Below are 15,276 nucleotides of genomic sequence, written 5' to 3'. Positions count from 1 at the left end.
GGTAATATGGATGTCACTTCTTCTCAGCACTCTGAATAATTATGCCACTGTATTACCACTACCAACTGCAAAGCAGATGACACCCTGACCAAAAGAGAGAGCAACACAGATGGGTTTAAAGATAAATATTTAGAAAGCAATTTGACAATGGGAACATCTGACAAAAAACTATGGTAGGTCCCATGCTAGGACCTGTGACTCCCTCAGCTGTGGGTTTTGACTAGGCTTACAGTGTAAGATAAGAACTCTTTCCTTTGGAGCTTGCCTCCGACCCGGTCAGAAAGTGGTCGGCTGTCCTGTAACAGTCATGCCACTGTTGCCTGGCAGGTCAGGGGGATGACATGCAGGCTCCAGGGCTGGATAAGACATTGATGTCAGCATTTTCTCACCCAGCAGCCTGCATAGTTCAGCCTTCTAGCACAATGAAAGCTAGTCAACAGGAAAAGATTTTCCTGGTCAGTTCACGATTGATTTCTCTGTGTCTTGCGACCAAAATGTGTGGTGTCTTCTGCAATAGGATCTTACCAAATAGTTGTAGTGAGCAACCAAGAACAGTGAACATGGCCTGTATTGTTTTGGATGGCTCGTGGACCTCCCTGACCAGTGTCTCATAAGAAGGTAACCCATACCCAGACTGAGATTTTCATGTAATAATCCTTGTCTTCTGGGAGCAGAATTATTCACTCATGTGGCGGGACTTCTGTTCAAATTCCTTTTGTTTAAAATATGTTTTTAATTAGCTTACAAACTAGTGATTTCTTTAAGGCTTCTTTATAAATCCTTAGTTTTGCTTAACCCACCAACTAACCATCTTTCTCCAACCTCATTACTCTGATCCCCAGATCTCCTTTAATTCCCAGTATCCCCTCCATTTTCTCCACCTTATCTTCCATCCTTTTCTATTTTGTTGGTGTGGCTCTCTTTGAGCTGTTAGATTTATTGAATCTATCATCTCTACTATTTCATTTTGGTTTTCTTAAGTATTCCTAGTCTCATTTTCATATCTTGTATTAGTTTACATATTTAATTTGTCTTTGTATTCTAATTCATTTCTTTGAACATACTATTTTGAATTCGTAGCTTTGGATTTTTAGTGGATACTTAGAACTGTAGTTCTTCTATGTCTTTGTCATTTTGTGCCATTATTCTGGGATTGGTAGTTTGGAGAGAACAAAAGTGTGTCGTGGTCTTTTCATAACATTTGTTTCTCTGTATTAGGACTTGTACATCAGGAACTAAGTCATTGATTTTGTTTGTTTCAGTTACTTTTTTTTCTTTCTTTTTAGTCATGAGTGTTTGCAGTATACTGGAGGGACTAGATTTGTAGTGTATCCGAGATGTTGTTTTCCTCTGCTAGGCTGGTGTTGAGGGTACAAAACTAACCCAGTTCTCCCCTGAGAGTAGAACATCAACTACATCAATAGACACTATCCAAGGTTGACCTTTCCTTAATTGTCCCTAGTGTTTCTTTCTTGGGATTTCTTCTATAATTGGTGTTCTCTTCCTGTCTTCTCTGTCTTCTCTGGACCACTGTCTGGCTTTGGCTTCATCTGTGTATGGGTCAAACTGTCTCTGGTTTGACTTGAGACCTAGGTGCAGCTCTGCAGTGCATTTTGGGCACATGTGTGGTGAGTGTTCAGATCTGGGCCCTCTTCCTTCTGCCCAGCTGGTCTCAGCTATGCACTTCATGTAGCTCAGCTGTGGAGACAACTGGTGCTGATCTGTGGGTGTGGTGGCTGTGGTGATCTCGTTCTACTAGGTGGCACAAGTCTGGGCAAGGAGGAATGACTGCTGGGTCCAATTCTGGATCTTAGAACAGGTATATGGAGGCAGCTGTGGCAGGCAGAGCCAGCTGCTGGGTCTGGTGTGCAGTGTCGATTCCCCAAGGCGTGGGCATGGTGGACAGGTATTGCAGCCCAGGAGACCAGCTTCTACGCTGTGGGCAGGGCTCAAAGGAAAAGTTCACCACATCATGAAACTTAGACTTTTATATGAGCAGTTTTAGGGAAAAATACACACTCACACCTATTTTCTTAATGGTTACTTGTAACACGAATCTTAAAAGGTCTTGTAATGAAAAACCCAGAGCCAGATACTGGGGTGAAAACTGGAAGATCAGAGAAGCAGAACAGCCAGCCACTAGCTTACCTCTACGAAATCCTCAGCCTCAAGAGAGAGTTCCTGTTTCTTCCCACGTTTTGTACCTTTCTGTGTCCTGCCATATCACTTCCTGGGACTAAAGGCATGTGTCACCACTGCCTGGTTATGTTTCTCTCATGTACCCCACTGTGGCCTTGAACTCACAGAGATCCAGACGGATCTCTGCCTCCCGAGTGATAGGATTAAAGGTGTGTGCCACCACTGCCTGGCCACTATGTCTAATTTAGTGGCTGACTGTCCTCTGATCCCCAGGCAAGCTTTATTGGAGTACACAGGGTATCACCACAGTTACTTTTCTTTATTCTCTCATGTTGGCTCCTTCTACACCTCTTTGTTCTTGCAGTTATATATACCCAACAGCATCTCTCATGTTGAATATAGGAGTTACATTTGAAGGTCACATTCTAGTAAAAGATAAGAAACAGAGTCGTCCTGACAACTCCTGTGTAATAAATCTTAGCTTCCTAGTTGGTGGGGCTGTAATTTGCAGCTGCAAAGAAAGAAACAGTCATTTCATTATCTACCTAAATAGATAATCTTATAAAGCGTTTTAAAGGAATTATAAAACTAAACTACTGAGGAGTCTAAGAAAAATAAGGAAATTGTGTACTTTATCCTATATTTCTGAGTGTAATAACATTTTAAACTAATGTTTTGTAATTAGTCGTAAATGCCTGGCTCTCTCCACCTGGAAGTGTTTATAGAGAGAGCTGTGTCGTAAATCTCTTATATGAGCTCATTTCAGCACTCTCCAAGGCATAGTGACACTAAAAGTTTTAAATCTTAAAATATATTTTTCTATCCTGTGTGTAACTTTAAACCATAAAAAAGAAAATTTGTAACTCTTTTTGGGGGCTATGAAGTACTGAGGTTAGGAATTTGTACAGAGAGTTCATCACTGTCCTATGTTATCAGCCAGACGAAGCAAGAGAAACTGGCATACCAATTAGGTGGCTTTGCACTTTTTATCTTGGTTCAACAAATCAGACAGCTGGCTATATGCCCTTGTGAACTGGACTGCTTTTCCTGGGGGCGGGGGGGGGGACATTAGCAAAGCACCTGGTCTAATCTAAAGCTACTTTGAAGCTTTAATCAACTAATGGTATACAGTTGTCTTGACAGCTGGGGAAAGTCAACTGTTTTCCTATGTTAACCTGAGCCATGATATAAAACAAGCCCTAATTGTCTCTCAGTTCTCGTGGAACAATATCCTAACATTATTTCTATTCATCAAGATTATACAGCTTAAGGAGGACTCATCTTTTTTTTACAATCCACAGATATAAATGCCCAGTGAGATGTATTCATGAGATAAACATACTACAATACAGGTAGCAGAGGACTTCCCACTTAAAAATACATTGTATCAGATACCAGAGAAAAGCATGTAAAAGTACAGCAGAAGCAAAAAATATTTCAGAGTCTTTAGTCTTGTGGCCTTGCCTAATACAAGATTGATCCATCAGAGATTTTTCTCCTGGTGGACTGACATCTCGAACCTCAGTTGCCGTTTGCTGCTCCTCTGACATGTCTATTGGCTACCAGCAGACAGGGCAGCCTCTTAGTCTATTCTTGAAGATTGTTTTATTGTGTATGTTTTGGGTTTGATATAGAATTCTAATTCCTGAAAATACAAGAATGATATTGACTCATGTTGTGAGTTAAGTGATTTAGCACCACTCCTACCCACCCCCAAGGGGCCATCATGTTTTTATCTTATTTTTTGACCGTACTGAGAGATAGCTGTTTGTTCTACATGCTCATTGTAATGGTCATATATGTATTTGGGGATAGATTTTACTTTACAAGTCATACTAGAAAATAGAATCACCTCCCATGTAGGTGATGAACCAAGTATTTGCCATATCTAACTAATGGCAAAGGCAATGTAGTGGAATGATGCTGCCAGTGAATGCTATAGAGGCGGGTTTGTACTTTATAAAAATAGCAGGGAGCTTAGAAAAGTCATTAAAGCTGATCTATAAGTTAGAAGCTGAGCCTTGTTCCTCAGAGGCTCTGATTGTGCTGAGCATTATTTTTCTTAGTGTTTATCTAACTGACAAATAAGATGAATTGTACAACAATTTGCTCTTGAATTAGGAGATTTGCTAAAGCTTTGAGTGAGCCAGTAGCAAGAATGCTATATAAGTGGTTCCATCCCACGTGTGCTTTCATACACTCTATTGAAAAAAACCTCTCGTCACAGTGCGCTGACATTTCAGAATTTTGTGGCCATACTCAAAACACAGACGTGTTCATGGTGCCCCCTGGGAATTCGGGGATGCATTTGAATAGATGACGCTCCCAGTACCCCTCTTCTAGTCAAAGGTTGATTTTGCCTTTCTTGTTTTATTATCATCATCATCATCATCTTGACCAAGGGTCTCTGTGAGCAAGTGATGCTGTGTGCTTAACGTAGTGATCCATGGAACACAAACAGAAGGCCAGTGGGGGTGTCTGCAAACAGATGAACTTTTGGGTTTGTGAGATTTTGAGGCCTGACTTGTGGAGTTTCTCTTAGGGTTTTGGCTGTTCAAGTATGGGTCAAAGCCTGGAGATAGGAGGTAATTTGCAGACCCTGGCCCACTTTTCCTACAGATTTTTGAGGCTAGCATTACTGAGTTCATTAAGTTCATTAAGTTCACTTTGGACTCTGTCTGCAGAGTGTGGAGCAGGGGGATCATGGTGGGACAAGTAGCCACGGTCCCATCACAAAGATAAGACAAGCAAGGAGACGTCTCGTTCAGAATCCACATACTGTGTTGTTGTGCAGGCAGTAATAATGTCATCTGTGTGGTCCAGAACTGAGCCAGGAGAACACTGTCAGCCCCTGGTACAGGGTGTTTTCTTCTTAGACTCTGGGATAATGACCCTCAGCTGGACTCAGGGAGGAGAATAGCCTGTCTGTGCTCACTCCTGAGCCATGCTGACTCCTGCCTTGAGCTCCTACCACCACCAGTAACACAGGACTCCTCTCTTTTTTCTTGTCTCCTGATCGAAAGTTTAAAGTACATAAGCATGTCCTTCTCAGTACAGATATTTTTAACTTCATCTACCTCGTCTGTTTCTTTCCTCCCCTCCGTCCCTCGTGGCTTTGGCGCTGCAGATTGAGCATTTTCTTGAGCAAGTTGTGAGCTGGTTTTTGTTCTCATTGACTTGGGATTCTTGAGCAGTTTGTCTTCCAGCACAATCTTAAGAAGCGACGCCTGGTATGACAGCTGCTGTGCCCAGGTGGCTTTTGTGCTGTTGAACGTGACTCATGTGGCTGAGGCACGGGACGGGCAATCTCTACAGGGAAGCAGCCAGTGTTCTCCACTACTCACCGTTGCTTCCTTCTGGCTACAGTCCACTTTGGGCTGATAGTTAAGCTGATGTTCTGTGAGTGTAAAATGCACTACATCTTAAAGACAGTATGTGAATTGTGTGCATTGACACATGTTAAGATGCTAGTGTTTAGCGGTTGCACTTTCTTACAGCGTTAACTTCCTCACTGCAGTGGCAGAATCCCTGGCAAGACCTCACAAGGCCAAGCCGCTCGCTTCATGCACAGGTGGAGACAGGCTCGCCGCTGCAGCCCCACCACACCTGAAGAGCTGTTGGCAGCTGATGGCCACTGAGGGAGAGAGAGTCGGTTCTCTCCGGGGTGACCTTCCTCCCATAGGTCAACCCCATACTTACACGCATGCATATTTGGGTAGCACTGTTTTTGGATTTGGGATTATTTGGAGGGAGGCATGAAGTTGGGAGGGAGAACATGGTAGGTGTATTCCCAGAGGAGTTAGAGGGTGAATGTGATCAAAATACTTTGTATATGTGTATGTCATTCTCAATGAATAAATTTCAAGAAGTTTTAAATAAAACTTGAGGGAAGGTTTATTTGGTTCTTAGTTCCATAGGACCCAGTCTTTGGTCCTTGGTCCTTGGCGCCCTTGATTATGGGTCTTTCCTGGTGGTAGGAGACTCGGGACAGGACTGGGGACCCGATGTTGTAGCCTTCAAAAGCATGTCCCGCTGCCCTTTTCCTTCAACAAAGCTCTTCCTCTTCCATTTCCAGAGTAAGCTGCTGGCTGGGAGGCAGGTTTTTGACACAAGAGGTCACAGGAGCATTTCATAGTCCTCCCTACCCCCACAATGACCAAAAGTAGTTTGCTTCTTTCCTTTGGACTTGATCAACCTGGATCTTGCTACATTTGGAGTTCTGTGTACTGTTCTCTCTGTGTTCATCTAGCAGGGATGGCCGCACACCCTTGGCATGACTGACATTGGGCAGATAACTCTGTGATTCAGTCCTTTCCCTGTAGTCTGTCCAGCAGCCCAGCACACCTGGCTCACTTGATGCAGATCAGCTTTCTGTGCTGTGCTGATGCAGCCTCTGCCAGAAACCCTTCCTCAGATGGACAGACTGCCTCCCTTTCAGGTCAGCTGCCCCAACTTCCCCTTGCACCTCTAGTTCATTCCTGTTGTCTTGGGTACATAGAAAACCAGACACTTTCTGGAAGAGAAGTGTCTGCTAACAGACTTCCACAAGGCAGAGTTTATTCAACAGGCACTTCTACTGTGCTAGGCACCGTATTAGATAGCTACCATAGCATTAAAACCCGAACTCCTGGGAACCTTCATACTGATGGGGTCACAGTCACGGATAAACAAGGGATTATACAGGTGTCACCTGATCAGTGCTGTGGAGGAGGGTGAAGAGACAGACAGGTTCAGGGAAGGTGGGCTAGTCGGGGCTTTTACACCAGTCACCCAACGGGCTGTAATTCCAACGCCTGCTGTGATTACTGTCCTAAATTCCTACTTCCGTGTTCTTCCAGAATACATATTTCCTTTGCTATTGGTCACACGTGGTTTCTAGACAGTTTTCCTGGCCTCTGACAAGTCCTCCTGCACATCGGATGAAGGAGACTGTTGAGAATGGCCCCAGATCTGGGTCCCAGTTTGTGTGGCTCTCGGGCTGTTTGGCCATGTGCCTCCTTGCACAGTCTGCCACTGCACCTGTCGTCCTGGCAGCTCTGGCAGCCTCAGATCATGGTCGACAACTCTGAGGTCACTTTAAACCAAGGCTTCTGCACAGCATGTGTTCCGGTAGGCCAGTGTTTCTCAGAGTTTCTGACCAGTTCACAGCACAGTATGGGCTGGATAAGGTTTGCACCTGGCTCTGCGTGTCCCACGTAAGAAAGCAGCAGTCTGTATAGTAAGTGTTTACCTTTCAGAGTTCCTTCCACCTCTGCTTTCTAGATTTGTTTGGATTAAATATCGTGCTAATGATTTGGATTCCTCATAAGTGAGTAATTAACACATTTTTGTCAACTAACCACAAAAGGAAACTAGAGGTATTCCAAGTGGGACTCCTGGTGGCAAGACTGTGGCACTTTCTAAATGGTTAGTACCAAACTTGAGGTCCTTATCTTGTTTTTAAAAAGTGCCTCTGAGAGCCAGGTGGTGGTACACACTACACTGCAGAGGCAGAGGCAAAAAGGTGGAGAGTTCGAGGCTAGCCAGGATCCTTACACAGAGTTTGAAGCCAGCCTTGGCTACACAGCAAATCTGCCACAAACACATCTCCAAAGCATGTGTGGTCTTTCTTGCCTCTGCTCTTGTCTTTAGTCAGAACAGTGGGACATACCTGTACATTTAATGTAAACACTTGTTGGGGGTGATCCCAGCCCTCCCCCAGTCTGTACGAAGCATACCTCAGGATTACAATTGACAAGGCGTTACTACACTTCAAATAACCTGTTTCATGGACAGGAGAGGGAAGACGTTGCTTATGTACATGACTAACACTGTATTATGGATTCTTGTGGCAGACAGTGCTAGGGACCTGTGCCCCGGGATGTGTTGTCCATGTCACAGAGATTGGTAGTCTTGGAAAATGGGGGCTGTAGCTTAAATACTGGCTGTGGCCACTGCTCTAGAATATTGGCTGATCGATGACTGCCCAATGATCAATGTGTGTTCCTGACAAGAAAGAGCTGGAAGAATTTCACCATGAAGGTTTTGAGGTAGTATTTGCTTAAAACTGAAAATCCCATTACAATTCAAATTGATGTAGGAGTTCTTTAGAGCATGATGGTTTTGTTGAGAATTTTGTTTTTTGGTTTTTGTTGGTAGCTGTGGTTTTCTCTTTAAATTTATTTTCTATGCATGGGTGTTTTGCCGGAATGCATGTCAATGCACCACGTGCATGCCTGGTGCCTGCAGAGGCCAGAAGAGGGTGTCGGATCCCTTAGAACTGGATGGTTGTGAGCCACCATGTGGGTGCTGGCGATGGAACGCAGGTCCTCTGGACGAGTAGCCAGTGCTCTTTACTGCCGAGCCTTCTCTCCAGCCCCTTGCTTTGTTTTTGGAGACAAAATTACCTCTCTGTTCGTTATCCTCTTGCCTCACTGTCTCAGTGCTAGGAATATAAGCACTTACAGTACTTCCTTTGATTATTATAGGTGAATGTCTCTTAGAAGGCAACTAGGAAACACCTACTATAGAAAGCTGAGCTGGCAGACCCTTGTCCTCCCCAACCGCAGGACTGCTGTTCTGATCTGAGTGGGTGGGATTGGACCCCTGCCTACCAGGCCTGGCTTCTGAGTGCCTGAAATCCAAGCTGGAGGCCCTTGCTATGGACAGCACTGTCCATCTTGCTGCTTCCAGAGCTCTACAGAGGCCTTGAAAAGGCTCCTCTGCCAAGGTTTACTTTTTAAAGATCTTCCAGTATATGGGGTTCTCAGTTTCTTTCCATGTCAGTGCCTTAGGGGAGTTGGTGTGTATAATACAGGGCCTCGGCTTTCCTTCCATTTTGATCATTTGTTTGCGTTTTCCCAGTAGTTTTCGGAGATCTAGTTAGGCATGTTGTGTCCAGCAGTTAGAGTGTGGTGGTTTGTTAGGTCGCAGTGTGGGGTGCGGTTTGAGTCTGGCAACAGAAGTAGATGTGCCAGCACACAAAAGGACATGTGGGGGTTCTTTAGAGGTGAGGTGATCTGGCCTTGTCCCGGGGACCAGGAGATGAGGGAATGACATTCACTGCGGTGGGTGCTGAAAACAAAGGGCATGTTTATCTGCACACAACTTACCAGGGGTCAAGACAGCAGTGAGTGGGTGTGACCCTGCTGTGCCCTGTCTGTGACAAGGCACATTTTTGCAGTGTCTCTGTATGTGTGTGCCCATGCTCAGGTCAGTGACAACATCTTTTTCTTTCCAATATTACTGGCATTAAAATAAACCACTTTTTAAATTTTTTTTTTTTTTTCCAGAACAAGCCTGCCTTCGCCCATGTTCTCCAGAAACGACTTCAGCATCTGGAGCATCCTCAGAAAATGCATTGGGATGGTGAGTCAGCTTCTGTTTCCTCACGGCGTTGGGCGGCTGCCTGTTTGATTGCATGTCCTTAGGAAGGGGTCTGGAAAAAATAACATGGAAGTGTGGCCTAACAGTTGTCAAAATGCCCATGAGAGTAAGAAATTCAGCCTTCCATTAGGTTTTTCTGGGAGAATCTGGATCTCTTTCTGTACTACATAAAGTGGCTTTAATGTGACTTTCGTAGGAAAACAAGGACATGCTTTTCTTTTGCAGCACACCGAATTTGTATTTCCTCATAGGTCCCCTCGGCGTTTCTCTCCAAGAACAGGTCCACTGTGCAGACTCTTACTTTGTGCTTCTGGCAGAACCAGCTTCCATGCTCTGGCTCTGCGAGTGTGCTGTAGTAGATATGTGGATCCTGCCTCTGCTGCGTTGACGGGGTGTGGAGGTGGGAGGGGGTCTAATCTGGGAGAGGGGGGACAATGGCAACTTTCCTCTTACCGGTCACTTCTGCCACCTGATGCTAGCCTAGAAGTCTCTTCTAGTGAACTTTGACCAACAAGAATGATAATTGAATAACATGGATCCCAAGGTGCCAAGGACTCAGCCTGAGTGGATGCTGCATTTAGTGTGTTCAGCCGCTCTGCCCACCCTTGAGTTCTCCTAGTGTTCCTTTGCTCTGAGGTTGGGTACTAACTTCCTCAGGGCCACTTCCAAGGAGCTTATCCCAGAAACATCCAGTTTAAACCATTCTTCTGAATCCTTGCAGAGAATGATTCAGCTAAGCTTTGGGAAGACCTGCCACTCCTTACTGGGAGGCTGGACAGGATGCTATGCTTTCCTGGGCCAAGCTGCCTCCTGCTTCAGATCTGGGCACTAGCTCATACTTCAGAGATATGTGCAAATATAAGTAGTTCATATAAAATGTCTAGATATCTGCTAGGTTAGCATGGTGCTCACTGCATAATCGTCCTCACATCAGCAGTAATAACAGCAGAGTATGGGCTTCAAATCTCCTTCGGTCATATTAGGATTCAGGATAGCAAACATGTATGGCAAGTTTGTACTTACGTAAGATGATGGTTATACACCCTCCAAGCTGTGGGCTACTACAAGTCACTTGTTACTGCCTTTAATACTCTCTTTATAACTGAGAGTTGAAGACAAAAACTTGTTTTCTGTGGAGTCAGTATTTTTCAGACCTTCAATAGATGTGTTTATCTTTGTCATCTAACATGTAGATGTGAATGTACGCATGCTCCAAAAATGAAAAACAATTTCACAAGAGAATGATTATCATTACCACAGTGATTTTTTTATATTAAAGCAATTCATTACATTGATTTCATAACTTGTTAATAAACCAAAGCTCTATGCTCCTGTAGAATTGATGCCTCGTCTGCCTTAAGACTGAGGGAAAGGAGTTTGTATGAACACAGTCATGTGTAGTTGGTCTCCTGAACATTATGGGAAATACAGCTTTTTGTATGTCTCTTGTGTAAGCCTGTCTCCTGTCTCAGCAGATGGCAGGTGCCATGGTAGTGTCATTGTGTGGTAAATGTTTGCAGAGGTAACCAGTATGACTCTTTAGCAAGTTCCTAAATTAGGAGATGGTGTCATGTTGGCCCAAGCCTGTCTTCATTCTTGTCTCAAGAACATGGCTATGCTTTTATTTTAGGGTACAGAGCTATGTGTGCAAATAACACTTCGATGCATCATAAATAAAATGAAACGAATACGGACAGCTGTGTGGCTTGGTAGAGCTCCATAGAGTGTTTAGAAACCTGTCTGTAGACCTGGCTGATTGAAGTATGAACAGAGAGCTGCAAGGAAATGATGTCTTTGCAGGTGACCCTGCTGGTGTTGTAGATTTATCAGTGTGAGTTTAAGGGACATCACTAGCATCTGGACTGACTATGGAAGGATTACCTCTCCTCGGCAGCAGGAAGAGTCAGAAGGTGTAAGTGCTGGGCATCCCCAGAGGTGGAAATAAAGATATCCTGGCAACGATATCACCATAGTAAAAATTGTGGTTTTTGTGTGACTCACTCTAATATATTTCTTGTTTCACCCTGCCCCCCCAAATAAGTCAAGACTTAGAAAATAGTAGCATTCATATGTTTTGATACCCTTAAAGAATTTTTTTTTAAAAAAAGCCTTTACTTCATGCCCATGATTCTGTTACAGTATCAGAGTTTGAAAACCCTCGTGCATGCCTTCAGCTATCATATTTCTTCTCTGAGCATTGTGTGGTTCTTAATTTGGTAGTAAGATTTTGGTTGGTTGGGTGGGTGGTTTAGTAGGATCTTGGTATGTAACCTACTGGCTTTGAACTCTGAATCCTCCTGCCTCAGCCTCCCAAGTACTGGGATTACAAACATTCACCACCGTGCTTGAATTAGAAGTTTTAAAAATAGCAGAGAAAATGTGACTCTGAATCCTGTCTGACCTATTTACACTGTCTGTGAGCACTGGGTCAGACTAACAGTGTGTGAGCGCCCCTGGCCTCAGATGCTCACAGCTGAACACTGATCTGAATTCTTTCCTAGGTAGTGGCATGCTGATACAGTTAGATGTGGTGTAATTAGAAATATGACTTCTAGAACTCACAGGAGGCAGAGGTAGACAGACCTCTGTGAGTTGGAGTCCAGCCTGGTCTAAATTGTGAGTTCCAGGACAGCCAGGGCTACACAGTGAGACCCTGTCTCAAAAAATAAAATAAGACTCACAGGAGAAATGTGTCTGCTAGGGACGGTGGGGGTCTAATTTTGTGACCAGTAAGGAAGGTCCCTGTGTTCTCAGTTCAGTTCCCCTGTAGCTAGCTAGGTAATCTAACTCTGCAGCAGAGCTCACTCTCTCTTCCCCGCTCTGCCCCGAGGACACCATGTTTTCTTTGCTTCTAAAATATATAGACTCTCACATTTCTCACGCCTGTGGAGCCCTTCTTTCCCGTTTTGTCTCAGACAGGCTTTTGTTACCAAATATCAGATTACATTCCATGAAATAAACACTTTATATAACTAGAATCCGATATAAATCTCTTTGTGATTAAGGCTTTCATTAAGCATGGCCCAGCTTCCCGGCACTCCTGTGGCCCTGGCTCTCAGAAGCCTTTACTCTGTTGTCTTTTCTCAAAGGTTTCCTTAAGCCTGTCCCCTTCTCCTGTCCCCGTTGCTGGGGCTTTGTCAGGAGGTCCATGCACAGGTTCAGCTTGAGAGTTCCTGCTTACGGCCCACACAAACCAGCACGTGGAGCTGGCAGAGGCCCCTTGCACTGGGGATGGGCCTCCCTAACCTTGTACACATTCGTTCCTCTCGCTCACAGCGCTGGGGCCTTAGTGCTTAGTTACTGTAGGAGATGACAACGGTCTGGTTTATGATGAGTGCTGACTTTTCAAATTTTTTTATTGAATTTTTACACTTATTTTACATACTGACCACAGTTTCCCCTCCCTCCTCTCCTCCCGTTCTCCGCCCACCCACACCCCACACCCCCACCTCACCCCTGCCCCATCCACTCCTCCTCCATCTCTGATGAATGCTGACTTTTCAAAATGAAAGTTCTGTAACACTCTGGAAGGCTCTGTTGAATCCACTGCCACAGAGATGTGCTTGCTGTCATCATTTGTTGGTTAAGTACATAATCAAGGTGCTTTTGAATAGTTCAGAAGCATAAAATTCCATTTCCCCTTATACTTGGTATTTCTAGTCTTTATTTCCCACAGAAATTAATTGAATTGAACTAAGTTTTATCTCTGAAAGTATGTTACTGGTTACTTTGTACTTTACTGCCACAAAATGTGTCGAAAGTGAATGTTAATGTGACTGTAAAACTTTAATGCCAAAATTTTCTTTGTGCCATTATTATAAATAGTGTATCAGTGACAACAGTATGGGTGTGACATTTCTAAAATACTGACATAAAATGTAGCACGCTCTTTGTGTCTGGGGAGATGACCTTGCCGCAGTTAGATGGTGAGTGGCCATCCATATGAAAGCAAGAGGGAATTTTTAGGACTGTTATGTTACTTTCATAGACGCAAGATGAAGAATCCTTTGCACATTAATGGACAGATGGGAGTGGGAGCTGGTGGGACTTTCAGTATCTAGGATTGTCATTCGGTTCTTTGTCCTTCTCAGCTGTGTGCCAAAAATTAGAGTGCGTTATCAAAAATAATCTGTTATGATCTGTAAGTTGACAAATCAAGTAGGACTTTATTGTTTTTAAAAACAGAACTTTGGGAAACTTATAGAGGCTTTGGCTCCCTTTTGTGGTGGCCATAGGCCTTGTGGTCTGGAGGAACCGTTACGAGAGGCTTTCGTGGGGCTCACACATCTGCACTCACTCAGTTCTTTGGCCCAGTAGTACCCATCCCTTTAGAAGAGATTCAGAAAACTTCCCTCTTCCAAGAATACTTTTGCCAGATAGCATTTTTGGATAAAATGCTTTTGTGTGACCTTGGGCCCTGAAATATGTGTAAGTTACCTGATAGAAACATGAGGCAGAAAAGATGCATTTGCCTTCCTATTCGTGGGCTTTAGTCAAAGGCTGGCTGGACCCATGAGATGAGGCAGAGTGTCCTTGTGGTTGGAGGGAGTGGCAGAGGAGGTTGCTTACCCAGGGCCGTCAGAAAACAGAGAGATGGGAAGGAGCCAGGCACAAGACACCTTTCAAATGACACCCTCCAGTGACCTGCTTCCTTCACCCAGGCATCGTATCCATCACCTCTCAAATGCTGCCACCAGGGTTGGAATCAGTCAGTGAGGTCAGAATTTTTATGTCCCAGTCATCGCTGGCTGATTGTAGTCACTTGCCAGAGACCAAGCCTTCAACACAGACCCATAACTAACTACTTCCCTCAAAACTACGTGTTTACCTCACAGGTAGAGAGCTAGGGAAAGGTGGGAGCTTTGCCACATCTGCTGTTAATAATACTGACTCCAGAACAAAAGCTCAGAGTAATGAAACACAACTTGACACCACCACCATCTTCAGAGTAGCATGATCCCAAATCAGGGTGTCACCAACAAGAACTGCCAGAAGTCACTCTGATGGTGACAGTTCCGTAACTGAGGGGGTGTGGAGTGCAGTGGATGATGGTGATGAAGGGTGTGGAGTGCAGTGGATGATAGTGATGAAGGGGTGTGGAGTGCAGTGGATGATGGTGATGAAGGGGTGTGGAGTGCAGTGGATGATGGTGATGAAGGGTGTGGAGTGCAGTGGATGATGGTGATGAAGGGGTGTGGAGTGCAGTGGATGATGGTGATGAAGGGGTGTAGAGTGCAGTGGATGATGGTGATGAAGGGGTGTAGAGTGCAGTGGATGATGGTGATGAAGGGTGTGGAGTGCAGTGGATGATGGTGATAAAGGGGTGTGGAGTGCAGTGGATGATGGCGATGAAGGGTGTGGAGTGCAGTGGATGATGGTGATGAAGGGGTGTGGAGTGCAGTGGATGATGGCGATGAAGGGGTGTGGAGTACAGTGGATGATGGCGATGAAGGGTGTGGAGTGCAGTGGATGATGGTGATGAAGGGTGTAGAGTGCAGTGGATGATGGTGATGAAGGGTGTAGAGTGCAGTGGATGATGGTGATGAAGGGTGTAGAGTGCAGTGGATGATGGTGATGAAGGGTGTGGAGTGCAGTGGATGATGGTGATGAAGGGGTGTGGAATGCAGTGGATGATGGTGATGAAGGGTGTGGAGTGCAGTGGATGATGGTGATGAAGGGTGTGGAGTGCAGTGGATGATGGTGATGAAGGGTGTAGAGTGCAGTGGATGATGGTGATGAAGGGTGTAGAGTGCAGTGGATGATGGTGATGAA

The 15,276-nt window shown here is 44.7% G+C and overlaps 1 protein-coding gene across 10 annotated transcripts in view; it reads left to right on the top strand.

Moving 5' to 3' along the window:
• Window positions 1-15,276, top strand: part of Osbpl1a (oxysterol binding protein like 1A) — a 191,967-nt gene that overhangs the window by 152,148 nt on the left and 24,543 nt on the right. For all 10 annotated transcript variants that reach the window (XM_059246373.1, XM_059246372.1, XM_059246374.1 and 7 more), the window contains one exon: window positions 9,411-9,486. In XM_059246373.1, coding sequence (XP_059102356.1) covers window positions 9,411-9,486 — 76 coding nt within the window. The remainder of the gene's footprint in view (window positions 1-9,410; window positions 9,487-15,276) is intronic.

Source organism: Peromyscus eremicus, chromosome 19 (genome assembly GCF_949786415.1).
Source record: "Peromyscus eremicus chromosome 19, PerEre_H2_v1, whole genome shotgun sequence".
NCBI classification, from domain to species: domain Eukaryota; kingdom Metazoa; phylum Chordata; class Mammalia; order Rodentia; family Cricetidae; genus Peromyscus; species Peromyscus eremicus.
The sequence above is the reverse complement of the archived record's forward strand: the minus strand, read 5'-3'. Positions and strand labels throughout refer to the sequence as shown.